This window comes from Macaca fascicularis, chromosome 9 (assembly GCF_037993035.2).
Source record: "Macaca fascicularis isolate 582-1 chromosome 9, T2T-MFA8v1.1".
Taxonomy (NCBI): Eukaryota; Metazoa; Chordata; class Mammalia; order Primates; family Cercopithecidae; genus Macaca; species Macaca fascicularis.
In genome coordinates this window covers 98,256,812-98,284,579 of record NC_088383.1, presented here as the reverse complement: position 1 = coordinate 98,284,579, position 27,768 = coordinate 98,256,812, and the positions used below count along the sequence as shown (strand labels likewise).

General features: G+C 40.3%; 2 protein-coding genes across 3 annotated transcripts; both read right to left on the bottom strand.

Annotated features, from left to right (window-relative positions):
• Window positions 1-1,312: 1,312 nt before the first annotated feature.
• On the bottom strand, window positions 1,313-27,343 carry IFIT1 (interferon induced protein with tetratricopeptide repeats 1). Of its 2 annotated transcripts, none has more exons than XM_005565909.4 (2): window positions 27,173-27,343; window positions 1,313-3,021 (listed from the first exon to the last, which is right to left on the bottom strand). In XM_005565909.4, the coding sequence occupies exons 1-2, from the start codon at window positions 27,175-27,177 to the stop codon at window positions 1,590-1,592; spliced, it is 1,437 nt and encodes a 478-aa protein (XP_005565966.2). In that variant the 5' UTR covers window positions 27,178-27,343; the 3' UTR covers window positions 1,313-1,589. The 2 variants fall into 2 exon arrangements, with proteins under 2 accessions (XP_005565966.2, XP_045217115.2); XM_045361180.2 differs by lacking the exon at window positions 27,173-27,343 and adding an exon at window positions 12,794-12,890.
• On the bottom strand, window positions 20,090-27,343 carry IFIT1B (interferon induced protein with tetratricopeptide repeats 1B). The gene is made up of 2 exons (XM_005565910.4): window positions 27,173-27,343; window positions 20,090-21,976 (listed from the first exon to the last, which is right to left on the bottom strand). Exons 1-2 carry the CDS (start codon window positions 27,175-27,177, stop codon window positions 20,557-20,559), a joined length of 1,425 nt encoding a protein of 474 aa, XP_005565967.3. The 5' UTR covers window positions 27,178-27,343; the 3' UTR covers window positions 20,090-20,556.
• Window positions 27,344-27,768: the final 425 nt, after the last annotated feature.

Below are 27,768 nucleotides of genomic sequence, written 5' to 3'. Positions count from 1 at the left end.
GCAACCTTTCATGTAATATTTCTTGATTTAACTAGATTAATATCAGCAAATGACTTATAGTGCTTCAAATAAAATGGCATAAAACAAGATAAACTCCTTGGAACACTTTCACGTTGAATTAAACCTGAAACATCTTCATGGAGAAAGCTGACCTTTAATTGACTGTGTACTGCTATCTGTGTTTCTCACTAGATTGTAAACAGCATGAGGTTTGGGAAGAATATTTGCCTGTGTATTACAGTACTTTTGGTTTCTTGCACTGAAAGCTATTTGTTGATGATGTTGACATAAAATCACAAGCAGTGTACATTTGGAGAAAACTTTTTTTGTGTTTTTTTTTTTGAGACAGGGTCTCGTTCTATCACCCAGAATGGAGTGCAGTGGCAAGACTCACTGCAGCCTCAAACTCCCCGGCTCCAGCAATCCACCCACCTCAGCCTCCTGAGTAGCTGGAACTGCAGTTACAGTTGCACGCCACCACACCCAGCTAAGTTTTTGCATTTTTTGTAGAGATGGTTGGTTTTGCCGTTGCCCAGGCCGCTCCTGAATTCGTGGGTTCAGGTGATCTCCTGCCTCATCCCCCCAAAGTGCTGGGATTACAGGCATGAGCCACTGCAGCCTCCTCTCCCACAACCTGCAGCCTGGGAAACAGAGCCTATCACAGCAACCAAAAGCAGGCTCTTGGAGTGAGGGAGGGTATTACAGAAGTTTTATGCTTGGTAGGTTGGCTGGACACACATATTTAACAGGTTATGGGGGGCTATGAATGTTCATGAGGAGCAGTCAGTCACAGAAGAGTGGTACACAAGCATGTATGTTACAAGCATTCTGTGTTCACTTTATGGTGGAGACTTAACATTAAAATGCAGCAAAATTAGGCTTCATATGTCAAAAGGTGAAACAAAGGACATTGAGGCACCCTGTGTGCAGCCTCCATGGACTGGCCAGAACCAGTCTGTGGGCGGTGGTCACTTATCAGGAGGGAAGGCTGATCAGTTGTCATGTGGAACCCACAAGAGGGGAAGGGAGTCTGGCCGTGGTGCTAGGTGGAGTGAGCTAGGTGATGTCAGCAAAGGAGTGAGTCTTCTGTTCTTTGTTTTCCATGGGTTTCTGTTTAACTCAGTGGAAAAAGTCCAATGGCAGTTAGCAAGGGAGGGAATATAATGAGGTGTGAATGATCTCTCATCTCGTCATGGTTGGGAAACTTAGTTTTTAAGGTTTCTGGGGTCTCCTTGGCCAAAAGGGTCTGTTCAGTTGATGGAGGAGCTAAAGATTTTATTTTTATTTCACAATAAAATGAATGAATTAAACATTTAGTGTAAGTCCAATATTTTATTTCCTACAAAGTTACCTAACATTTTTTCTCGACTACATAGCACTCATACAAATGATTTCTCTCTTTCTTACATGCACACACACATTGTTTCACTAATTGTTGACTGCAACTAATATTTTATCAGATGTAATTATTCAAGAATGACATCATTACAGTGAATTATAATGTTTCTGAAAACAGTAAGCAGAAAAGATGATTAGTACATGTTAGCATAAAATGAAATGAAATGTGAAAGTGGCTGATATCTGGGTGCCTAAGGACCTTGTCTCACAGAGTTCTCAAAGTCAGCAGCCAGTCTCAGGGCCCGCTCATAGTACTCCAGGGCTTCATTCATATTTCCTTTCAATTTGTAGACAAATCCAAGGAGGCTCAAGCTTTCCAGATCTAATGCATTTCTCTGAAGTTTCTTTAAAACCAATTTCTTCAAAGAATTGATACTTTTATCCCTTATGAATGATGTCTGTTCTATTTTTATGGCTTTTAAATAATGGATAATTGCATTGATTTCTGATTTCTTTTGAAATTCCTGAAACCGAGCATACTGCAAATGTATGTCTTGCATTGTTTCTTCTACCACTGGTTTCATGCATAACAGTTTTTGAAAAGTTTCTTCAGCTTTTCTGTGATTACCTGCTTCTATATACATTCTTGCCAGGTCTAGATGAGCCACCTCAAATGTGGGCTTATTTTCCACTGCAGATTCAAAATGAAATATGGCTAATCTTATCATTTTGTCTATCTTTTCTCTATTCTGCCCTCTAGGCTGCCCTTTTGTAGCCTCCTTGATTTGAATCATTTGTGCCTTGTAGCAAAGCCCTATCTGGTGATGCAGTAAGACCGAAGTGGGTGTTTCCTGCAAGGCCTTTTTTAATAACTCAAGAGCTTTATCCACAGAGCCTTTTCTTCGGTAAAACTTGGCTGCATATCGAAAGACGTAGGTCTGTGAGGACATGTTGGCCAGAGCTTCTTCAAGGTACTTTTCTCCTTCAGCTTCCTGTCCATTATCCTGAAGCTTCAGGGCAAGGAGAACCTTAAGATATCCATTGTCTGGATTTAGACTGACAGCCTGCCTTAGGGGAAGCAAAGAAAACTGCCTGTAACCCTTTGTGGCTAATTTAAAGCCATCCAGGCGATAGGCAGAGATCGCATACCCAGTGCTGAATTCAGGGTTTTCATGGTCCCCTTCAAGCGCCTTTTCAAAGCAGGCTTTGGCCCGCTCATAATTCTTTCCTCCACACTTCAGCAAGGCCCATCCTTCTTCACAGTCTATTTCTGGACACTCGATTCTATAGCGGAAAGGATTTGAAGGCTTCTTGCAAATGTTCTCCACCTTGTCCAGGTAAGCCTGGGCTTCTGCCAGTCTGCCCATGTGGTAATACACCCAGGCAAAGTTGCTCCAAGTCACCAGACTCCTCACACTTGCTTGGTTGGCATGTTCTTTCTGCATTAAGTCTTCAGCTTCTTTTAAGCTCTTCAGGGCTTCCTCATTCTGGCCTTTCAGGTGTTTCACATAGGCTAGTAGGTTGTGTATTCCCACATTGTATTTGGTGTCTAGGAATTCAATCTGGTCCAAGACTCTATTTTCTAAATCAGGCATTTCATCATCTTCAATGAATAACTCCCATGTAAAGTGACATCTCAATTGCTCCAGACTATCCTTGACCTGATGATTATCACCATTTGTACTGTAAAAACAAAAACAGATTTTCTTTGTTAGGTGAGGAACAGCCAGAAGAAAAACATCAGATAAGACACCTTGTATTTTAGTACTTATCCTTGAAAGGATCACACTTACTTAGATTTCATTAAAGTTAATGTATTTTTAAGTTATTCATGGACTGTTGATATTGTTTGCTTGGCTTCATAGGCTAGCTAGAGCAATTGCCAGCCAAGTAACTATTCTGTACTTGAGTCCTATTTGTAGAATGGAGATAATGATGGTATTTATCACACTGGGTTTGGTGAGGATTAGTAAACTTATATGTGTAAAGCACTGAGAGCATATTATATGCTATATAAGAGTTTCTTATTTTAATATTAAGATAATTAGGATAGAGGTCAATTAGAAATGCAGAACCTTAGGAAACATTGACTTTAGGACCTTACTCTGCATGGAATGCAACAAATTAAGACCACATGAAAGAGAGAATATTTGACCAGGGTTTTAATTTTTTTTCATTTTTTTACTTGGAAATAATTATAGATTCACAGAAAGTTGCAAAGATAGTACAGAGATCCAGTGTATCCCTCACCCAATTTCTCCAGTGATTCTATCTTATACAACTATAATACAATAGTTCAAAACTAGAAAATTGACATTGGTACAACAATGCTTTTGTATTGTGCTATGTCATTTTTTTCACGTGAGTAAACCTATGAGACCACCACTTTGATAATGAAAAGAAACTAGTCTTCATTATCACATTTCCCTCATATTACCCCTTTATGGTCACATCTGTCACCTCCTCACCTTTACTCCCCTAATCCTTGGTAACCACTAATTTGTTCTTCATCTCTGTAATTTTGTCATTTCAAGAATGTCATATAGGCTGGTTGCGGTGGCTCATGCCTGTAATCTCAACACTTTGGGAGGCCGAGGCAGGCAGATCATTTGAGGTCAGGAGTTTGAGACCAGCTGACCAGCATGGTGAAACCAGGTCTCTACTCAAAATACTAAAAAAAAAAAAAAAAAAAAAATTAGCTGGGCATGGTGGTGCATGCCTGTAGTCCCAGCTACTTGGGAGGCTGAGGCAGGAGAATCGCTTGAGCCTGAGAGGCAGAGGTTGCAGTGAGCTGAGATTGCACCACTGCACTCCAGCCTAGGTAACACAGTGAAACTCAGTCTCAAAAAAAAAAAAAAAAAAAAAAAAAAAGTCATCTAAATGGAGACTTTCATATAAAAGGATAGTTCAATATACAAAAATTAATCAATGTAATATATCGCATTAACAGAATGAAGGGAAAAAATACATGACCATCTCAAGTGACGCAGAAAAAGCATTTGACAAAATTCAACATCCTTTATGAAAAAAAACACTCGACAGACTACAGACTACTAATAGAGGGGAATGATCTCAGCACAATTAAAGCCATATATGAAAAACCTACAGTTAGTATCATATTCAATGGTGAAGAAATGAAAGCTTTTCCTCCACCATCAGGAATGAGGGAAGATGCTGCTTTCACCACTTCTATTCAACATAGTATTGGAAGTTCTAGTCAGAGCAATTAGGAATGAAAAGGAAATACAAGACATCCAAGTTGGAAAGGAAGGAAGAAGTAAGATTATTTCTGTTCACAAATGGCATAATTTTATATATAGAAAATTCTAAGGATTCTACACATTAACAAATAAATTCAGCAAAACTGCAGGATACAAAATCTACATGAAAAATCAGTCATATTTCTATACAGTAACAATTAAAAAATCCCAGAAGGAAATTAAGAAAACAATCCCATTTACAATAGCATCAAAAAGAATATAATACTTAGCAATAAACTTAACCAAGGAGGCAAAAGACTCGTACACTGGAAACTATAAGACTGCTAAAAGAAGTTAAAGAAGCTATAAATAAATGGAAAGACAACCTCTGTTCTTTAGAAGATTAGAAGACATTTAGTGGATTAGAAGACATAATATTAAGATGTCAATACTATCCAATACTACTCAAAGTGATCTACAAATTCAATGCAATCTTTATAAAAATCCCAATGACATTTTTTGCAGAAATAGAAAAATTCAACATAAAATTCATATGAAATCTCAGGGGATCTCAAATAGCCAAAGCAATCTTGAAAAATAAGAACAAAGTTAGATGTCTCACAATTTCTGATTTCAAAACTTACTACAAAGCTACAGTAATCATAACATTACAGCATTGACATAAAGACAGATGTATAGACCAGTGAAATAGAATAGAAAGCCCTGAAAAAAAAACCTTACTTATCTGGCTGTATTAGTTAGCTCAGAATGTCATAACTCAATATAACAGAGTAGATGTCTTAAACAACAGAAATTAATTTTCTTATAGTTCTGGAGGCTAGAAGTCCTAGATGAAGGTGACAACCAATTTGGTTGCTGGCAAGGAATATCTTCCTGGATTGCAGATGGCTCCTTCTTGCTCCATCCTAAAGTGGCCTTTCCTCGGTGGCAGAGAGAGAAAGAGTGTGAGTTTTGGTGTCTAAGGACACCAGCTCTATTGGATTAAGGCCTTGCTCTTGTGATTTTATTTAACCTTTATTACCTCTTTTTAGATTCTATCTCCAAATAACAGTTCAACATAAGAGGGTTAAGGCTTTAACGTAAGAATTTGGGTAGGGGTGGGTTGGGAGTGCACAATTCAGTCCATAACAATGGTGGAATGATTTTCAGTAAGAATGTCAAGACCATCTAATGGGGAAAGGATGGTTTTTTCAATAAACAATGTGGGAAAGCTGGATATACAGATGAAAAAGGGTAAAATTGGACCCTTACTTTATGCCATATATAACAATTAACTCAAAATGGATGAAAGACCTAAATGTAAGACCTAAAATCATAAAACTCAGAAGAAAACTGAAGGAAAAATCTTCACAACATTGTATTTGGCAATTGGCAATGATTCGTTAGATATGATACCAAAATCACAGGCAATAACAGTAAAAATAGTTAAGCTGGACTTCACCAAAATTAAAAACTTTTATGCATGGAAGGATACTATCAACAGAGTGGTAAGACAAATCACAGAATGAAATAAAATATTTGCAAATCGTGTATCTGATAAGGGATTAATATACAGAATAGATAAAGAAACTCTACAACTTAGCAACAAAAAACAACGATTAAAAAAATGGGCAAAGGACTTAAATAGACATTTCCCCAAAGAAAATATAGAAATGGCCAATAAGCATATGCAAAGGTGCTCAATATCACTAATCATTAGTGAAATGCAAATAAAAACCACAATGAGATACCACTTCATGTCTGTTAGGTTAGCTATTATTTAAAAAAAAAAAAAACAGGAAATAACAAATATCGGTGAGAATCTAGAGAAATGGAAACACTTGTGCACTGCTAGTAGGAATGTAAAAGGGGGCAAGTGCTGTGAAAAATGTTATGGTAATTCCTCAAAAAAATTAGCCATAGAATTACCATTTGATCCAGCAATTCCACTTTTGGTTTTATACCCAAAAAGAAGTGAAAGCAGGGACTCAAGCAGATATTTTTTTGTCCATATTCATAGCAGCATTATTCACACAGCAAAAGGCAGGAGCAACTTAAGTGTCCATTGATGGATGAATGGATAAACAAAATGTGGTATATACATACAATGGAATATTCAGCTTTAAAAAAGAAAAGACATTCTGATACATGTTACAACATGGATAAACTTTGAAGGTATTGTGTTAAGTGAAATAAGCCAGTCACAAAAGGACAATATTGTATGATTCAATTTATATAAGGTACCTAAAGTAGCCACATTCATAAAGACAGAAAGTAGAACAGTGATTAACAGGGACTGGGGTGCCGGGTCTGTCCCGCAGACCCTGGCTGACGGATGAAATGAGTACTCAGACACAGGTATGCAGTGTAAAAGCAGCGAGGTGACTGCCTGGCTCTAATGGCCAGAGAACATCTCCGAGAAGCTGGAGATGCTTACTTTTATTCAGTGCAGGCACAATGCCGAAAACCTGGAGCCAACACAACCTGTAGGTAATTAACATTTATAAGTAAACAAGCCTGTTTAAGATAAATTCCCCCACACTGCCTTGTACCTACTCCTTGCCCTCTGCCTCAGGGTTATAGAACAGCTGCCTTCAGCTATTCTCCTCCAGGGCTCTGCAGAACCTTGACCTTTCAGAAGGTTTGCATTCTTTCCCTATAGTTTTTCCCATCACTCTGACTGATCCTCCACACTGGGGGAGGAGGGAATAGGAAATTATTGTTTAATGAGTACAGAGTTTCAATTTAGGAAGATGAAAATTTTCTGGAGATGGATGGTGGTCATGGCTGCACAAAAAAGTGAATGTATTTAATGTCATAGAACTGTGCACTTAAAAACAGTTAAAATTATGAATTTTATGTTATATATGTTTTACCATAATGAAACAATTTATGATTTACTTATGGCAAAGGTGCTCTAAACAAAGTAAATAGAAAAATAATAAAAATATGGAAAATGTTTTTAATATGGAGAAGATTCTCATTTGTAATATATAAAGTGTTTTGCAAATTGGTATAGTTCAACAGACCACTGCAAATCTATATGAATAGATAATTTGTAGAAGAGCAAATATAAATGGCCAATAAATATGAAAAAAAAATGCTCTGGATCAGGACAATGACTCATGCCTATAATCCTAGCACTTTGGGAGGCCAAGGCAGGAGATTTGCTTGAGGTCAGAAGTTTCAGATCAGTCTGGGCAACACAGTAAGACCCTGTCTCTATAAAAAGAAAAAAGATACCTTAGCCTCTAGTCATTAGAGAAATGCAAATTAAAGAAGCAATAATTTATAACTTTATTCCACTCAGATTGGCAAGAGTTTAAATGGATGAGGACACAATTTCTGAAGCCATGAATTATTATGACCTTCAAGATCAATCGGATGATAGTCATGAAAATTTAAAGTAATTAAAATTAAAAATTTAATTTTAAAATCAAAATTAAAATTAATGATAGTAAAATTACATTTCCTTCAACAAAGTAATTCCACTCCTCAGAATCTATCTCCCAGAAAAAAATCACCAGTACATAAGGATGTATGCTCAAGAATATTCATTACCAACACTGCATTTATTAGCAACAAACTGGAAATATTAACAGGGAATGGTTAAATAAATTAAGTATATCTATACCATAGAATATTATGTAGCCACTAGACTACATGAATTAGACCAAAACTAGTTGAGTTTGATGGACTTTCATAATATACAGTTAATCAAGAAAAGTGAATTGTAAAGAAGTGTCCAAAACACTACCCTATTTTTTATTTTATAAAGAACCAAATCCTTATATATTTGTTTGTGTGTGATTACTCATGTATGGAGAAATATATGTAAGTATACTTATAGCTCATCAACAAGAAGACAAGCAACCCAATTTAAAAATGAGCAAAGGACTTGAGTAGACAATTCTCCAAAGAATAATCACAAAGGACTAGCAAACACATGAAAAGATGCTCGACATCATTAGCCACTAAAAAAATGCTAACCAAAACCATGAGATATCACTTCTCACCCACTAAGTTGGCTACAATAATAATTTTAAAAAAGGAGAATAGGTGAACAAGTATTGACAAGTGCTATGGTTTTGATACAGTTTGACTGTCCCCACCAAATCTTCTACTGAAATTTGATCTCTAGCGTCACAATTTTGGAGGTAGGGCCTAGTGGGATGTGTTCAGATCATACAGGTAGGTCTCTCATGAATGACCTGGTGCCATTCTAGTAGCAGTGAGTGAATTCTCATTCTCATGAGACTGGATTGGTTCTTAGGGGAATGGATTAGTCCTTTGAGAATGGGTTGTTATAATGTCAGGATGTCCCCTGGGTTTAGACCCTCTTTGTATGTGCTTCCCCTTTGACCTTCTCCAGTGTGTTTTGACACAGCACCAAAGCCCTCACCAGAAGCTGAGAAGATGCCAGCACCATATTTCTTGTACAACCTGTGGAACTGTAAGCTAAATAAACCTTTTTTCTTTAGAAATTGCCCAGCCTCAGGTATTCTTCCATAGCAACACAAAAAGGACTAAGACAATAAGGATGTGGAGAAATTGAAACCCTCATACATTGCTGGTGGAAATGTAAAATGATGCAGCTGCCATGGAAAACAATGTGGTAGTACCTCAATAAGTTAAACATAATATTTACCATATGATACATTCCTGGGTAAACATTCCTGGATGTTCCACATCTGGATATATACTTAAGATAATTAAAAACAGGTGTTCAAATAAAAACTTGCATACAGATGTTCATCGCAGCACTATACATAATGGCCAAAAAATGGAAACAACCCACATGTTCACCAACTGATGGATAGAAAAATGTTAATATATCCCTAAAGTGGAATGTTATGTAGCCACAAAAAGGAATGAAGTACTGATACATGACACAACAGGGATAAACCTTGACAGCACTACACTAAATGAAAAAAACTGATCCAAAAAGTCACTGTTGTATTTTTTTTTCCTAATTTGGTCTTGAGGTCTCTCTCATGAGAGTGGCTACAATCTATAGCCCTGACTTGAAAGAGCTCCAGGGTATTTGGTCATGGATATTTACAATGTGACTTTCTTGGGGTATTTCTTTATTTTGATGAATAGCCTAATGTCTAAGTGTCTGATATATGTCTAGGTGTCCCCTTTTATAGGAAACTTGTTTATTCTGGGCAGATGCCCTTGTGGTTCTTGCCTGACATGTGTTTAGTTTATTTCTGCCGAGATAGCCACTCTCTCAGAAAGCCATGATCCGTGAGGAAGTTGGGTTTGAGTGTGTTGGTCAGGTGAGATACAAAGGAGGCAATTGAAAAAAAAAGTATGTGAAATAACAGAAGCAGCTTATTACTTACAGATCCAGAAAGAAGAGGGCAATATGCCTTGCAGGGCCAATGGGAAAGGGGGAACCACTGAGGACATGCATGCTCAACCAGCGAGTGGGGAATGTGGGCCCAAGCCTTTATGGGAGGCCAGGGTGTTACCTAGGTGGGTTTCCTGCGGAAAGTTCTATTTGGTGGGTTTAAAGCAAGCAGGTGCAAGTTTTGCCAAGGGGTCATGCTGTGACTGAGAGGTGGTCACTGCAGCACATCTACCTGGTCCATATCGGGGGGTGAGGTCAGTGGGGGCAAGTCAAATAGGTCATACCCTGCTATGCTATAGGAAAGTGGTCACCAGGAGGTAGTTCTATAAAGCAGATATCTGGATCAATCACATTGAGGAACTGGAAAAAGGTGAAGAACTAGAAACTGTGTCAAGGGTGACTGAGTCCTGCTTCTGGAATGAGAAAGTCCAACTTAAAATTCAAAAAGGGATGCTTAGGAAATATAAAATTATAAAAATTCAATATAGCCATATAGCATGTGTTTCCATTTATATGAAATATCCACAGTAGGCAAATCCATAGAGACAGAAAGCAGATTAACAGTTGCTGGGACCTGGGGAAAGGGGCAAGTAGGGAGTGACTGCTTAATGGCTATGGAGTTTCTCCACATAGTGAGAAAAATGTTCTTGAACTAGATAGTGATGATGATTGAACAGTAGTATCATGAATATACTAAATACTACTAAATTGTATACTTTAAAGTAATTAAAATGATAAATTTTATTTTACATGTATTTTATCACAATAAAAAATTACATTGCTAAACTGAATAAAATTCTACAAATTATATATACATATATATATTTTTTTCTGTAGTACATGTTGACATAAACATAAAAGCAGGAAAACATAAAAGCAAACGAGTTTGCCATCTGAAAAAATCTCATGAGCCCCCATTGGCACCCTTTGGGAAACATTGATTTAAAGGTTTAATGAAATATCATTGAATGTAGAGATCCTGATCCGTATCTCAAAGCTACCACTTATTGTCTATGTGATCTTAACATTTCTAAATCTAAGATTCCTTATTGTAAAATCAGGATCATACAGCCATGCACTGCATAATGATATTTTAGTCCACAAAGGACCACATATTTGGTGGTGGTCCTATAAGATTTTAATGCCACACTTTTGCTGTACCATTTCTATGTTTAAATATGTTTAGATAAACAAATACTTGCCATTGTGTTGCAGCTGCCTGCAGTATTCAGTACAGTAACATGCTGCACAGGTTTATAGCCTAGGTGTGTAGTAGGCTATACCATCTAGGTTTGATGTTTGCACAATGATGAAATTGCCTAACAGCTAAATTTCTCAGAGTGTATCCTCATTGTTACATGATGCATGACTGTGGAAGTACCTGCCTCATAAGTATCTTTTGAGAATTAAAAGGAATAATTTACATAACACTTTTAGAAGCCAGGCTGGCACTTAATAAGAATTCAGAAAGTGATAACTACCTTTATAACATTTAATATTATTATGATTTAATTATCAGTAGCAACTCCATCTGTTTACAGAGGACGGTTCATCATAGGCCCGTAATGTGCATTTTCTGGAATTTTTACCCCTTCAAAATTTTGACCACTGGAGCATTGAGGGGAAAATTTACAAATCAGTATTAAGTAATGGTGTTTTGTTTTGTTTTGTTTTGTTTTGTTTTGTTTTGTTGAGACGGAGTCTCACTCTGTTGCCCAGGCTGGAGTGCAGTGGTGCAACCTCAGCTCACTGCAACTTCCGCCTCTCGGGTTCAAGCGATTCTCCTGCCTCAGCCTCCTGAGTACCACCATGCCCAATTTTTTGTATTTTTAGTAGAGATGGGGTTTCACCATGTTGGCCAGGTTGGTCTCGAGCTCCTGACCTCAGATGATCTGCTCACCTTGGCCTCCCAAAGTGCTGGAATTACAGGCATGAGTCACCCTGCCTGGCCTAAGTAACAGTTTTTAAATCAGCTGAGGAATTCCCACGTTAAGCCCTTTAGGTAAGGAAGATATGGATCTTCCCAAGCAGATGTGGATCATCTTCAGTCAAGGATATACCAAGAGCCTGGATTTTCCAGGGAAGAGGCAATCTGTTTATCTTAAGCTCAGTCTGATTAAGAAAACCTGTGGTAAGAGGCCAGCAGTGCAGAAAGTGAGACCAGAAGCCTACGGAGGAAGGCTGTGAGCTTTTCCTAACACATCTCCACTGTATTACCCACAAGACATCAGAGAGGCTGCAAGACTGAGGCTTTCAAAGTCTTGTGGGTCCTGCTTTTTCTCTGTGGTAAGAAACCAGCAGAAAGCAATGCCTCCACCCAGACAAGCTGTCCATTCCTTCCCCAGATCAGACAGAAGTGAATCTGATGGGAAGGAATCTCTCAGATTGGGATCATTTTCTCCCTTCCTGCAAAACTCTTTTCCCATTTCCCCCCCCCGCCCCACCAGCCCCCTTGGGATCATTTTCTCCCTTCCTGCAAAACTCTTTTCCCATTTCCCCCCCCCCCCCGCCCCACCAGCCCCCTTGGGATCATTTTCTCCCTTCCTGCAAAACTCTTTTCCCATTCCCCCCACCCCCCCCCCGCCCCACCAGCCCCCTTGGGATCATTTTCTCCCTTCCTGCAAAACTCTTTTCCCATTTCCCTCCCCTTCTTTGGGCTACAGCATGAGGTAAGCTTCCTCAAGTTCACACTAACAAACTAAAAAGGCATTAATTAAACAATTTATGTATGTGCGAATGTGCACACACATGCATGCACACATTCAGTCCATAAGCAGATACTCAAATTGAGGAATTAGAAAACTTGACCTCACTGAGATCTAACCTGTTGAAATAGTATTTAATTATCATTTTTTCAAAAATTTTAGATACTATGGCAGAGAAGCAAAGAAATCCTTACCTCATGGTTGCTGTGAATTAGGCAGCTGTTCTGCAGGGTTTTGCTTAGCCAGGCTCCTTTGAGATCTGGCTATTCTGTCTTGTGGATTTTCAGTTACGTTTAAACCCCAAGACAGGGTTATATAAGGGAGCTAAACAGCAGCCAATGGTGTAAGCTGTGGGTGTGTCCTTGCAAGTTGGAAACCTCGGAAACCGAAACGAGAAAGTGAAAGTAAAGCTAGCCGAATTCCTGCTTGGGGGAAAATGAAACTTTGTTTCTATTTTGATAAAACAGATGAACTGCAGACCTGCAACCATAGATGTTTCTAGTGCTGCAGAAACCCAATCACTGACCAGCATTTGGATCCAGATTCGCATCCTCCCTAAAGAACATCAGTCCGTTGTTGCCTATTGTGGCAGTTGGTGGCTGGATTCTGGATGACTACACAGAAAAATGAGAATTGAAGGAGGTAGCTCCATTTTCAGTTTCTATATTTAGAAGGAATCTACTATCAAATCTAAAAATCTACTCTTAATTGAGTAATAAGGCTTTTGGTTGCTACTTTTGGTTTCAGCTTGATGGAAATAAGTAACCAATCTGGTTTAGGAATGAAGGAAAGAGGGCAATACCTAGAAAGCCTTCTAACCCCTGATGACTTAGGCAGGAGGTAAAAGCAAGGAGCTATGGTTTGGAATAGAGAGCCCTCTATTCCTGCAGCATGGACACTGTCTTCTGAATCAAATTCCAGTACAACCTCAACTACAGTTCATGGAATTTGAGTTTAAATAGTTAGCAACTACTTGGCACATAGAAGCATGCAAGTAAGTGGTGATTATTATTCTTATTATTTTCAGTCATCAAGTTAAAAATGATTCTTGGCTGGGCATGGTGGCTCATGCCTGTAATCCCAGCACTTTGGGAGGCCGAGGTGAACAGATGACGAGGTCAGGAGATGGAGACCATCCTGGCCAACATGGTGAAACCCTGTCTCTACTAAAATACAAACAATTAGCCCGGCATGGTGGTGCACGCCTGTAGTCCCACCTACTCGGGAGGCTGAGGAAGGGGAATTGCTTGAACCCAGGAGGTGGAGGTTGCAATGAGCCGAGATCACACCACTGCACCCCAGTCTGGTGACAGAGCAAGACTCTGTCTCAAAAGAAAAAAAAAAAGATTTTTGTCCAGGTGCATTGGCTCAGGCCTGTAAGTCCCAGCATTTTGGAAGACAAGGTGGGAGGATCACTTGAGCCCAGGAATTGTAGACCAGCCTGGACAACATAGTGAGACCCCCAACTCTACAAAAAACAAACAAACAAACAAACAAACAAAAAGGCTGGGTGTGGTGGTGTGTGTCTGTGGTCCCAGCTACTCAGGAAGCTGAGGTGGGAGGCTCACTTGAGCCCAGGAGGTAGAGGCTGCAGTGAGCCGTGGTCACACCACTGCACTCCAGCCTGGGCAACAGAGTGAGCCCCTGTCTCAAATAATCATAACAACAACAACAACAATAAATAAAAACAATGCTTCTTAAAATAAAGCTACCTACTTTGTCTTTTAAAATAAGAAGCAGAAGAGGAGCAGGTACAAGAGTGTTTTCCTTTTGGAAACACTTAACTGGGCACACTGCCAGATCTAAACAATTTCTCCTCAACTCCCTGCCAGACTCATCTCCCACGTCAGCTCTCACCAGTTCTGTAAGCTTCCACAGAGAGTTCAACAACTAGTTGGAAAGTTCTACACAAATAAGAATTTCTGAACTAATAGGACAGGTTTCATCATGCGCTCAGATACATGATCAGGCCACAAGCAAATGTTGAAATAGATGAGTTAGAAAACATCTCCTTTTGGGGAGCAAGATGTCTTTGGAATTCTTATGGGAAAAAAAATGGGTTTTCAATTTGCCAATGCACTAGATAGCATGCAGAGATATGAGCAAAAAGTTTATCTTGCCATTGCTGTGAATTTGGCAGCAGTCTTGGTTCTATGGGACTCTGGCCCAGGCTGATTAGGTATTCAGAATCTTGCTTAGTGTCTCTTTGGGACAAACAAACCCAAGAGGGAAACAGGGTAGAACAACATTAACAAAGAAAAGCTAATCGTATGCGTGTGTGTATGTGTGTGTGTGTGTTTACAGATAATAAAGAAAATGGGAACCAGAGAGAATAAAACTTTTAGAAAATGAAATTTCAGCACTCGGTTGTGTGTTCATTCCCAGGAGTCTAAGCTGGGCTCTGCAAGGGACTGACCAGTTATGACAAACTGCTTCACCTCTATGAATCTCAGTTTCCTCAGCTGATAAGTCATTTGGAATAGGTTGACAGATCTCAACCCTCACTGCACATTAGAATCAGTCAGTTAAATTTCAAAAATAATGCTAACTACGCCCCATCCCAGACCAATCTGAACATATCCTTAGGTACAGGCCCCCAGCTCAGTATTAAAAAGAAATCTTCAGCCTGGGCACAGTGGCTCACACCTGTAATCCCAGAACTTTGGGGGGCCAAGACGGGCGGATCACCTGAGGTCGGGAGTTCGAGACCAGCCTGACTAACATGGAGAAACCCGTCTCTACTAAAAATACATGATTAGCCGGGCATGGTGGCACAAGCCTGTAATCCCAGCTACTTGGGAGGCTGAGCAGGAGAATCGCTTGAACCTGGGAGGTGGAGGTTGTGGTGAGCCAAGATCGTGCCATTTCACTGCACTCCCAGCTTGGACAACAAGAGCGAAACTCTATCTCAAAAAAAGAAAAGAAAGAAATCTTCAGGTGATTTTGATGCAGATCTGCGCCGGGAACCAGGGCCTTGATTATCCCTAATGTCTATTGTATGTCTGAAATTCTCTGACTGAGAGAGATGGGACTCAATCCCTGAACCCACTTCCTGTTCTGTGAGGCCCAGATTCAGTATTTTACTACTCCATGCCTTGTTTCCTCACCTACACAATGGGTAATGAGCTCCTCAGTCTCCTCTTCATTCACAGGATGATATGGAAAAAGAATGTTATTCTGAGGGTATTTTTTTAAAATTATAATATGGAGAGATGCTAAGCCATTTCTGTTGAAGGGTCTGAAATATCCAATCACAGCTTATTAAGGAACGGGCTCCATAGAAGTTGCCCCTGTCTTTTCCAAGATCATCTCTTGTAGTCTAAAATCTCTTGTCAGCTTGCTAATGACCAGGTAGAATAGTATCTAGTGACCTGGTTACCTAATGAAAAGCTGATTTTTTGTTAGAAACAAATTCAGCCCCTAGGTGGTACTACTTCCTTGGGCTTCTCTGTCTCCTCAGTCGTCCTTTCCGTCAGTTTGTACTGCAGAAGTTGCTACTGTACTTGTTTTTTGGTAATCATAGTTAAATGAAGGCACTGTAGTGACATGAAAGACATACAAGATGCTTTCATGCTAGGATCATAAAAACCAAAGCCTTAACTGAAGTCATCAATCCATTTCCATTTTCCTGTGTCTTTGATTTTCCTTAGATTTTTTCAGATAATCATAAAAGTCAGGTTTCTAGATATTTCTTTTTTTAAATTATAATTTAACATTTAACAATGGGAATATCTCTGCTAATTACATGTTATATACTCTTTTGAATGTATTCAATCAGAAAGATATTTTTAACTATAGCCTATTTTCTGAGGAATGGAATTCTCAGTGTTCTGACCACTGTATGAAAACTATTTTGTTGGCTTCTGAGATTTTTCCTAAACTGCTTCCAATCGCATCCATGGAGAGAGGACTCGGAGTCCAGAAATTCTTCGTTGTAAATGATTTGATGACTTACATATCTTCTCATGAAACTTCAAGAGACCTCTCAGCCCACGAGAGCACTCAGCCCACCTTGACCCACAGTTGGGTTTACTGCAACCTATTCAAGTACTACATTTCAGGCATATTTTGAAACAACTATAGACACAAGAAGTTTCAGAAAAGATCCTGTGTACTTTTCATCCAACTTCCCCAAATAGTGACATCTTATATAACTGTAGTACAATATTAAAACCAGGAAAATGATATGGATGCTGTGTATATATTTTGAAAATAAAATATGTCATGAATCTTACAAACTCAGGTACATTGGATTTTTTTACTTAACATAAAATATCTTACATACATATTTTTCCTCCCAAACTAAACATTCCTTTTCTAAGCGATACCAACGTTATTTTTCACGTGATCTCTTACATAATAAACCAACAACCATCTCTGAATAATAAAATTAACAAAACACCTCCAGAATGGTGCTAAGTAGAGTGTAAGAATTTTTTGGGGGGCCAGGTGCGGTGACTCACACCTGTAATCCCAGCACTGTGGGAGGCCAAGACGGGTGGATCACCTGAGGTCAGGGGTTCGAGACCAGGTTGGCCAACATGGCGAAACCCGTCTCTACCAAAAATAGAAAAATTAGCTGGGGTGGTGACACCCACCTGTAATCCCAGCTACTCAAGAGGTGGAGGCAAGAGAATCACTTGAACCGAGGAGGCAGAGATTGCAGTGAGCTGAGATCACGCCATTGCACTCTAGCCTAGGTGACAGAGCGAGACGCTGTCTCAAAAAAAAAAAAAAAAAGGAATTTTTTTGCATGTTTTCTTTAATAAGCTATATCCTATTAAACATGTAGAGTCAAATTACAGCACATTTTAAAATCACTTGGAATCCTTCCTCCCTATGTGATTTTATCCACTATTGCCTGCATATTTTGGATCATTTGTCTCAGTTTGCTGTACTTTTTAGATACTGCTATTTACCCTTTTTATCCAAACATTTTATTATTATACATGGTCAAGCAGAGAGAAAAGTTGAGAGTATTTTACAATGAACACTTGTATAACTAGATTATACAGTTAACATATTATGTTAACTTTTTCTTATTGGTAACCATTACAAAATTTCATTCATCCGTCCACTGTTTTCATTTTAATGTAAGCAGGTAGATATAAGTTTTATATACCCTCCAATTTTTTCCCTCTTCTTCGCTGGCCCATATTGCATGTAGAAGCCACTGATAAAAGCAGCACTTTAGATGATATTCAGCCAACCAATCCATAATTGTTTATTGAGTCCCTCTTACGTTCCCAGGGTATGGTGAATTGATGTTGTTAAAATAGTTTATTTTTATTTTTATTTATTTGTTTTATTTATTTATTTATTTTTTGAGACAGAGTGTCGCTCTGTTGCCCAGACTGGAGTACAGCGGCACGATCTTGGCTCACTGCAAGCTCCGCCTCTGGGTTCATGCCATTCTCCTGCCTCAGCCTCCCAAGTAGCTGGGACTACAGGCACCCGCCACCACGCCCGGCTAATTTTTTATATTTTTAGTAGAGACGGGGTTTCACCGTGTTAGCCAGGATCGTCTTGATTTCCTGACCTCATGATCTGCCCACCTTGGCCTCCCAAAGAGCTGGGATTACAGGCGTGAGCCACCGTGCCTAGCCTAAAATAGTTTTAAGACTTACCTGGTACTCATCCAAACACATACACCACCCCACACACACACACACACTCTCTCTCTCTCTCTCTCACACACACACACACACACACACACACACACACACACACACTCATATACCCACAGACTCATAAACTCTATTAAGTAGCCTCAGTTGCTAAGGGAAAAGGTTTTGGCTCCAGTACCTGGAGTGGTGGGAAGGTTTCAATATTAATTAATGAGTGAATTTGATTCAATACAACCTAATTTCCTCACAACTTACTAACTAGCTGAGTAATTTTACTTCATTTGTGATGAATTCAGCCAAGAGGACTATAACTCTCTTGCTACTTCTTTTTGCCAAGAGTAACCAGTAGCTAAGGAGCAAATAGCTGTCGGTTTACTAACAATTACAGAACTAAGCCAAACAAAAGCTTAAAGTTGTCCAGTTAGAAGAACATTGTCTCTGTGTTTTCTAATTAGTAGAGCTATGTCCTCAGATTTCTCATTTAGATTAATTCCATGAGTGGAGGCAAATCCTCCCTACAAGAAGCTCTGTGGCAGTTACAGGTAAGGAATTCAGAGGCCAGGTGAGCCCAAATCACACCTTGTTTACAGGAAAAAGTCAATAGTAGTTTCCTCTGGTTAAATTTAATAAGCATATTCTTTGTTTAGTATCAACAAAGTTGAAAAAGGTGTTACTCCTGTGCTTTCCACATGTCATCTAAATGACTCCACTCCCCTGCCATGTCTCCCCACTCTCCCAAGTCTCCATCATTGGTCAATCCCAGCTCTCAAGGATCCAAGTAACATAAGTCAATCTTCCAATCCCATGGCCTATAGTAGTAAATGCCTCCCTAGTATTTTTAAAAATTCTTGGTAGGAAGTGGTACATGGTGGCATGCACTTATGATTTTGGCTACTCAGGTGGCTGAGGAGGGAAGATCTCTTGAGGTCAGGAGTTTAAGGCCAAAGCGTGCTATGACTGTGCTTGTAAATAGCCACTGCACTCTAGCCTGAGCAACATCACAAGACCCTGACTCTAATAAATGAATAAAAATTATAAAAATTCTCGGTCAGGTTTCTATTCCCATCACTTCCTCTGCTTCAGGACTTCTAATGCTGTGTAGTTGGTTCTGCATTTTTCTATTTGAAACCAAACCTAAAATACACATGCTTTTGAATATGACCAATAAAATACACTCCAAGAATTTGTGATCTTAGCAAAGCTCTCAGGTGTGATCTTAGATGTGTGATTTTAGGTGTGATCTCAGGTGTGAATAAATGTCCGGTAATGTGTTTGGATCACATAGATCCCTTGTGATTACCAGCAACTGGACACATGTAAACAAACATTTGAGTTTATTGTAAGATTTTAGGCTTGGCTCACTGACCAGCAGGTCTTGGCTACAGTAGGGCCTTGGGAAATAGAAGTCCAGCTAGAATGCTGTAGAACTCCTGAAATTCCCTCCTTTCTAATTCTTGTCTTTGCTCATTGGTTTTGCTCTTAGGTTTTGTTGCAGGTCAGTGACCCTGGCCACATGGAATAGAAACCTTCCATGTTTAGGTCTCCTTTGATTGGGAGACTGAGGATGAAAACTGCTCATTCCAAAGGTAAAATTTTAAGGAAAATGATTCTTATTGTCCCAGCAGATGTAGTTGCCTAAAACAGCATTAATAAGCCTTGGTGAATGAATGCAGGGATGTGTTGTGGAAGAATAGATGCTCCTGCCACAGACACATGGATTGAAGAGAAAAGAATGAGGGAGGTCGCCAGGCAATAGAGTATGTGTTATACCAAAGTATTTTGTATGTCATCAGGTTATATATTTTTGAAGACAGCAATTGGGAAAGACTGTTGTCTAAATCTCAAATAATGGGATTAAGAAACTATGATTAAGTATAGAGTTTATTTGAGCACAAAGCTTGAGGGTAACCACTCAGGAAACACAGACACCTAATGATTGGAGTTAGCATTCCAAAGTGGGGAAGTTAAGGTTTAACTTACACAGGCAGTAAACAGGGTTGCAGCATTTTCCATATAAGGTCGGTACATACATTGTAGCTATTTGATCAGTTATTACTTGCTACATTCCAAGAAAGATTGCTTTACCATTCCATCAGGAGGAATGATACTTTCAGGGGGTCTTGTGTCTGGTGCCATACGGCCTTTCTTGATCATTTACAGGAAAAAGCAGAAGTTGCAGTTGCATGCTACATAACTCAGGCCACACAGCCACATTCCTCTCAAGGCTCAAAATAAGGTAAAGTTCCAACAGCTTTAAGTTTGCATTATTTAATTTCATAGTTGTTCTATTTAGTTATAAGACCATTAAACGGATAGTGGTGACCTCTGTGTTAAAACATAGGGTTCAGGTCAGCAGCCAGCCTCAGAGCCCTCTCATAGCACAGCAAGGCATCACTTACTTCTCCTTTCAATTTGTGGATGAGCCCAAGGAGGCTGACACTTTCCACAACCCGTACATTCCGGTGAACACATCTTTTAGCCAATTTCTCTAAAGCATTGAGAAGTTTTTCCCTGGAAAGGGACATTTTTTCTATTTTCAAACCTTTTAAATAGTGGGTGATTGCTTTATCTTCAGATTTCCCATGGTGTTCTTGGAAAGAGCCGTAGCGGTAATGAATCTCTTGCTTTAGCTGATCTTCAAAGATCTTCATGCGTAACACTTTCTGAAAATGTTCCTCAGCCTTTCTGTGGTGGCCTATTTCTGCATACATTTCAGCCAGCTCAACATAGGCCATCTCAAATGTGGGCTTTAACATTATAGTCTTTTCAAATTTGCATATAGCCAGTTGAACCAATCTGTTCACAGTTTCCCTATCTTGCCCTCTAGGCTGCCAGTTTGTAGCTTCCTTGATTTGGATCATTTGTGTCTTGTAGCAAAGCCCCATTTGGTGATGCAGGAAGGCAGAAGTGGGTGTTGTCTCCAAGGCCATTTTTAAGAGCTCAAGAGCTTTATCCACAGACCCTTTTTTTCGATAAAACTTGGCTGCATATCGAAAGACGTAGGTCTGTGAAGACATATTGGTCAGAGCTTCTTCAATGTACTTTTCTCCTTCAGCTTCCTGTCCTCCATCCTGAAGCTTCAGGGCAAGGAGAACCCTAATATATACATCATCTGGATTTAGCCTGACAGCTCGTTTTAGGACGTGCAGAGAAAATGTCTCATTCCTCTCTGCTGCTGTGTTAAAGTTATCCAGGCGATAGACAGTGATCGCATACCCGGTATTGAATTCAGGGTTTTCAGGGTCCCCTTCCAGAGCCTTTTCAAAGCAGGCCTTGGCCCGTTCATAATTCTTCCCTCCACACTTCGCCAAGGCCCATCCTTCCTCACAGTCCATCTCTGGACACTCCATTCTATAGCAGGAAGGATTTGCAAACTTCTTGCAAGTGTTCTCCACCTTGTCCAGGTAAGTCTGGGCTTCTGCCAGTCTGCCCATGTGGTAATACACCCAGGCAAAGTTGCCCCAGGTCACCAGACTTCTCATATCTGCTTGGTTGGCATGTTCTTTCTGGATTAAGTCTTCAGCCTTTTTCAAGGTCACCAGGGCTTCCTCATTCTGGCCTTTCAGGTGTTCCACGTAGGCTAGTAGGTTGTGTATTCCCACATTGTATTTGGTATCCAGGAACTGAATCTCTTCCCAGATCCTGTTTTCTAAATCAGGAATTTCAGGGGCTTCAATTAACAACTTCCATGTAAAGTGACATCTCAGCTGAATCAGGCTGTCTTCGATAAGCTTTCCATCAGATTCTTCACTGTAAAAGTATGCAGGAATTAATTACATTTTAGGAAAGTGTTCAGTCCACTGAAAATGAAGCCAGCACTTCAAATAGTCAAATATTCTCTGTCCTAGTATCCCTGCCTCCATTATCGGGTGCCTCTCTGGGTTCTACGGTCATGTCATTAGGAAAGAGAACAGGTTGACATAAAAACCATGGGGAAATGCTAATCATCTCGTAGTGCCAACAGATAGGTTACGTGAAGTCGAAAAGTCAACTCAAAAGAAGTTAATTCTGCTAACATCAAAATAATCTCAGCACCACCCTCAAGATTGCAAAACCCATCTTCTTTCTGCTTCCTCCCGACTTTGCAGTGCATGACTAATGCTGTCAGAAGAAATGTGGAGAGAGGGTTCACAGAAAGGTGGGTTCCTTACTCATTTTTTTCATGTTCTCAACACGTAAACACATTTTGGTTTTCTCTCCTCCCATGAAGTGTTCTGAGTAAAATATGAGAGCTGAATACGGTTTCAAATGCTGGACTTCATGAATGCTCAAGCCAGGCTGGAGAACGTGGTAGTGTTTCCTATCTCCTCTGCCTGTGTGAACTTACTCAACCAATCCTAAATGGAGGGGTTAAATGGGTGGAACCACCTCACAATGGCAGCCTTACTGATGGGGACAAAAGGAGAGGCATGAATGAACATTACATAGGGAAGATGTGTGTCTTTGAAGAAGTGGCATGTCCCACTTTTGTAAGTCAGTGTTCCTGATGTCAGGTAACCCTGAAGCCTAGTGGAGTACAGGCTACCAAAATCTCAACAATTAGAGTAATCCATCAGCCACCCACGAGGAAGAGAGAATAATATGAGGTCAGTGGGACCAGAAGGGTTTTTTTCCCCAATAGTTCACGCTCTTCTGAAGTGGAACTGAAGTCCTAGTCTCCCTATAAGAACATGAAGGAAGAAAAAGACATTCGTCCTTAATAGTTGAAAAAGTGGTCCTCACGTCCCGTGTAAGTATATTTGCTTCTGTGTTCTCAACTAATTACCTACCTTATAGTCTATACTTGACATATTTTCTATCCATTAGGCCCAAGGAATGATCCCAGAGAGGACCATTATGAAATTTTCTTTTACTCTCTATATAGCAACGTATAGCAAAAACTATTTTTATATGAATCCCGACTCAATATAACCATAATATAATATAACCACAATCTAATCACAAATAAACAGACTATGAAACATTCTTTTTTGAAAATAAAGGGAAAGAAAAAGTTCATGGCCGGGTGTGGTGGCTCACACCTGTAATCCTAGCATTTTGGGAGGCTGAGGTAGGTGGATTGCCTGAGCTCAGGAGTTCAAAACTAGCCTGGGCAACATGGTGAAAACTCATCTCTACATCTCTACTAAAAGTACAAAAAATTAGCCAGCGTCATGGCACATGTCTGTAGTCCCAGCTACTCTGGAGACTGAGGCACAAGAATTGCTTGAATCTGGAAAGTGGAGGTTACAGTGAGCTGAGATCATGCCACTGCACTCCAGGCTGGGCAATAGAGCCAGACTCTGTCTCAGAAAAAAAATTAATAATGAAGAAAAGAAAGGAAAGGAAAGAAAGGAAGAAAGGAAAGGATTCACAAGATAATGAATAGCACCACAAAGTTGGGGAGAGGATACTCAGGCTTATGACTGCCACTTCGAGCACAGCTGGCAGCTCAATATAGCCCTTGCTTTTCCCTCAGAGTCTCCCCCTAAAAAACTCCCTACTATGCTTAGACCTTCCTTGAGAGCATTCCTGCCCACAATCCCAAGCCATCTTCTCCATCCTTGAGTCTGTGGAATATGAGAGTCCTGGCACTGTCTCTTCTTGCTTTATGATAGCATTGTGTAGTTGACTGCTGAGACGAGGAGTTTCAGAAATCTTCCTTCCAACTGTGGCCCAGGAAGATTACCCAATGAAACTTGTGTGTGAAAGTGTGTGGGGGGGACATATGCTGGGTGAGGTGGGGTCAGGAGTAGGCAAAATCAATATTCTGCTTAAGAATCCTCACTGAAAATAGTCACCACCCATATAGAAGATGGAATCAGCAGGAGTTTTTGACCCAAATCCTCCACTCATGCCCACTGTGGCCTGTGCTATATGATGAGAACAGACACTACCCAGGGAAAATAATCCACACATGCTTCCATTACTCTAGAGCTTCTGGAATATTTGAAGATAAGCCATTCCAAGCTTTCTAAATATGTACCCAATCTCAGCATCTCAGCTGCTGGCCCACCCAGCACATTTGTGAGCAGTAGAAAGATATCAGTCTTCCTCTGAGTGATCTAATCATGGCCATGCATTGATAGATGGAAAAAAGTATACTAGATTTTTGTCTTTCACTGAGATTGTAGAATTTCAAGTGCACAACTTACACAACCTTATAAGGCTGCCCTGCCAAATTCCAGAAGAGAATTATTGCTCTTTCTTATAGGTGGTTGTTCATTAACAGGTATTTTCTTGACTTGGGCCCTGGGAAGACTACGGAGTAGACTATCACCCTAGAGGTGTCCTCACTCTCTAAAATAGAAATGCTGAGGGCCTAAAGTCCTCCTTTTACCTGGTGAGCATACAGAAAGTGCTGTTATTAGTAGTATACATATTATCATCAAATTAGGCCCCAGCGTGGTGGCTAATGCCTGTAATCCCAACACTTTGAGAGTTCAAGGGAGGTGAATTGCTTAAGCCCAGAAGTTCATGACCAGCATGGGCAACAAACACAGCGAAACCCTGTCTCTCAAAAAAATACAAAAATTAGCCAGGCCTGGTGATTCACACCAGTAGTCCCAGCGACTTGGGCTGAGGTGAGAGCATCACCTGAGCCTGGGGAGGTGGAGGTTGCAGTGAGCTGTGATCATGCCACTGCACTCGAGACTGAGTGACAGAGGGAGGCCCTATCTGAAAAAAAAAAAAAAATGAGTTCGTGCATGTATGTAGTGGCCTAATCCCTGTATGCCTGTGGCAGACAGGGACTCATCACCATATTTTGTCAGGCATTTCCCTGGATCTTGTCCACTTAAGCTCCACTTAAGCTGTCTTGATCAATAAGCATGAATGGAAGGAGGAGCTCAATCTGCTCCTTTATTCCTGAACCAGTGGGATCAGGAGTATTCTGATGTGGGCATTATCCAGTCTGGGATAGTCCAGATTCCCCTTAGGCCACCTCAGGTCAGTGGCTTCTAGAAACATAGGCACAGGCCATTGCAAAACCTTTCACACAGACTAGCTACCAAAGCAGCGGGGAATGAAAGGCTTGTTTTCTGTCAACTCCACAGATGCAGACACAACTAACACCTTTTTTTTTTTTTTTTGAGACAGAGTCTCACTCTGTTGCCCAGGCTGGAGTGCAGTGGCACAATCTCGGCTCACTTCAAGCTCTGCCTCCCAGGTTCACACCATTCTCCCGCCTTAGCCTCCCGAGTAACTGGGACTATAGGCGCCTGCCACCACACCCGGCTAATTTTTTGTATTTTTTAGTAGAGGCGAGGTTTCACCATGTTAGTCAGGATGGTCTTGATCTCCTGACCTCGTGATCTGCCCCCCTCGGCCTCCCAAAGTCCTGGGATTACAGGTGTGAGCCACCATGCCCAGTCACAACTAACATCTTATGACCAGGGGCCCATTATATTAAAAAGAGAGACTTGGGTACTCTTGTGGTGAATTTTTTTGCAATCCTTCACTTATAATTTCTTCTCAAGACAGGTCTATGTGTTTGCTAGAAAGGAATCTCAAAAGAAGAGTCCCTTTTTCTGTAAGTTCTTCCTCTCCCACTGACTGCAGCATCAGATGGGAGAACTCCAGCAGGTCAGAATACTGTTGAGTGAAAACATTTTCTGCAGGTCACTAGTTCTAAATACAGCAGGAAAAAAAGAAATATATATTTTGTGGAACAAACATATCACAACGCCTACAAAATTTCTTATTTTCTAACATCTAGTATAGTGGTTTTTCAAATTTTAGCAGGCAACATGATCACCTGGAAAACTTAGAACACACAGATTGATGGGCCCCACCCTAGAGTTTTTGAGTCAGCAAGTTTAGGGTAGGACCTGAGAATCTGCATTTCTACTACCTTCCCAGGTGATGCTGATGCTGCTAGTCAGGGGACCACACTTTGAGAACAGTTAATTCAGTGAAAAGTAAATTTCATAGTAATCACAGTTTCATAGTTTCACAGTAATCACAAAATTTGACTTGGTTCAAAAACAAACAAACAACAGAAAAACAGCCATCTCTGAAAGTAGCTTCTTTTTCCCACCAGAATTTAACCAAATTACCAAATAAAAAGAAAAATAGCTGCTTCTTCTCACCTGGATGCCTAAAAGGATCTCAATGCTCTTGCCCTGACTGGTCCCCATGCCAGTCTCCTCTCTAGACTCAGGCCTCTGTTCCCTGGTGAACAGTCTTTAAGTGTTGCCTGGGTAATTGTCCCTCTATTAGAAAGTGCTACAGAAATGACATCTTTGGAAATAAGATATCCAAACTCTTTCTCGTTTATTTCCTTAAGAGCATTGCTGCTCTTATTAAGTCAGTTGCCCTTACTAAGCGAGCTCTGTAACAGGAGTTAGGAAACTTGCCTCTGTACGTATATTCTCATCTTGCCCCTCTGGATCTACTTTCCTACATTCTTCGCCATGCTCTGTGCTTGGGAAGCTGACTCTGGACTTTATTTAAACTCCAAAACTCTTTTATTTTTTACTTTCTTCTGGGGTTGACCCACTGGGGAGCACCAGCCAGATATTCAATTGCAGGAGGAGGTGAAGGTCATGGTATTAATTCTTAAGCTCCCACTGTGCTCTGCTTGAGGTTGTCAGTGATTTTTTCACCAAAGACCTCTTGAGAAGCCCCTCCCCTACAGCCATAGCTTAGAGTCTCCTTGGGTCTGGTTCTCTCCTCTTGCTCCTGTAGGCCCAGGATTATCATGTTACCACTGTTGTAAAACAACACGCCTCCTCCCTCTCTCCTGCAACCAACAAGCACCATCTCCTGATGATTTCCCTAAACTTTGCCCATATTGTCTTAAATAGCCCCCTTATTAAACTCTTCTCAGTTATCATGGTCAGGGTCAGAACCACCAGTGAGACAACTCCCTTAGGAGAAGGCCTGTCAAAAAACTGGCCCTTAATGAAAGTTTTAGAATTTCAAAGTGTGCAGAAATAAGGTCAGTGAAGCAGAGAAAGCCTTTACCTCATGATGCTGTGAAGACAGTAGTGCTTTGGTTCAGGCTTGGAGGCTCCTTCAAGGTTTGTCCACAGAGTTTTAGGGCTCCTCAGATAAGCTGGGTGCTTATATATGGGAGGTATATCCAGGCAGTTTTTTACACCCTTGATGCCCAGTGAATTGGCAGGGTGAAATGACACAGAGAGAGAGGGGTGTCTCTGCTTTGATTACAAAATACATGCTGAGTTTTGGCAGCTAAGAGGATGTGTGTGTGAGAAACAGTTTTGATATGCAAATTCCCTTGCTGGGGTCAATGTGGTGTAGGAGATAGAGGATAACTGGACCTTATGATGACATTCAGTGTTGTGGAAAAACCAGTGGCAGACAGGAACGTATACTTTTGTGAATCATGTCAGACTCTGTTGTCAAACTTGTTACTATCACATGTATCCAGCCAGGTGGTTCCAGGGACTTCTACAATGGAAGCTCCTTAGACCAGAGTCAGTGGTTTGTGCCTAAAAGAATACTGTAGAAAGTCATTGTCAATTTGTGGAAGAATGAGGTTGCAGATGGTTAGGTCTTCTTCTGTGGGGCTGTGTTAGGCAAAACAACCCCTTCTCAAT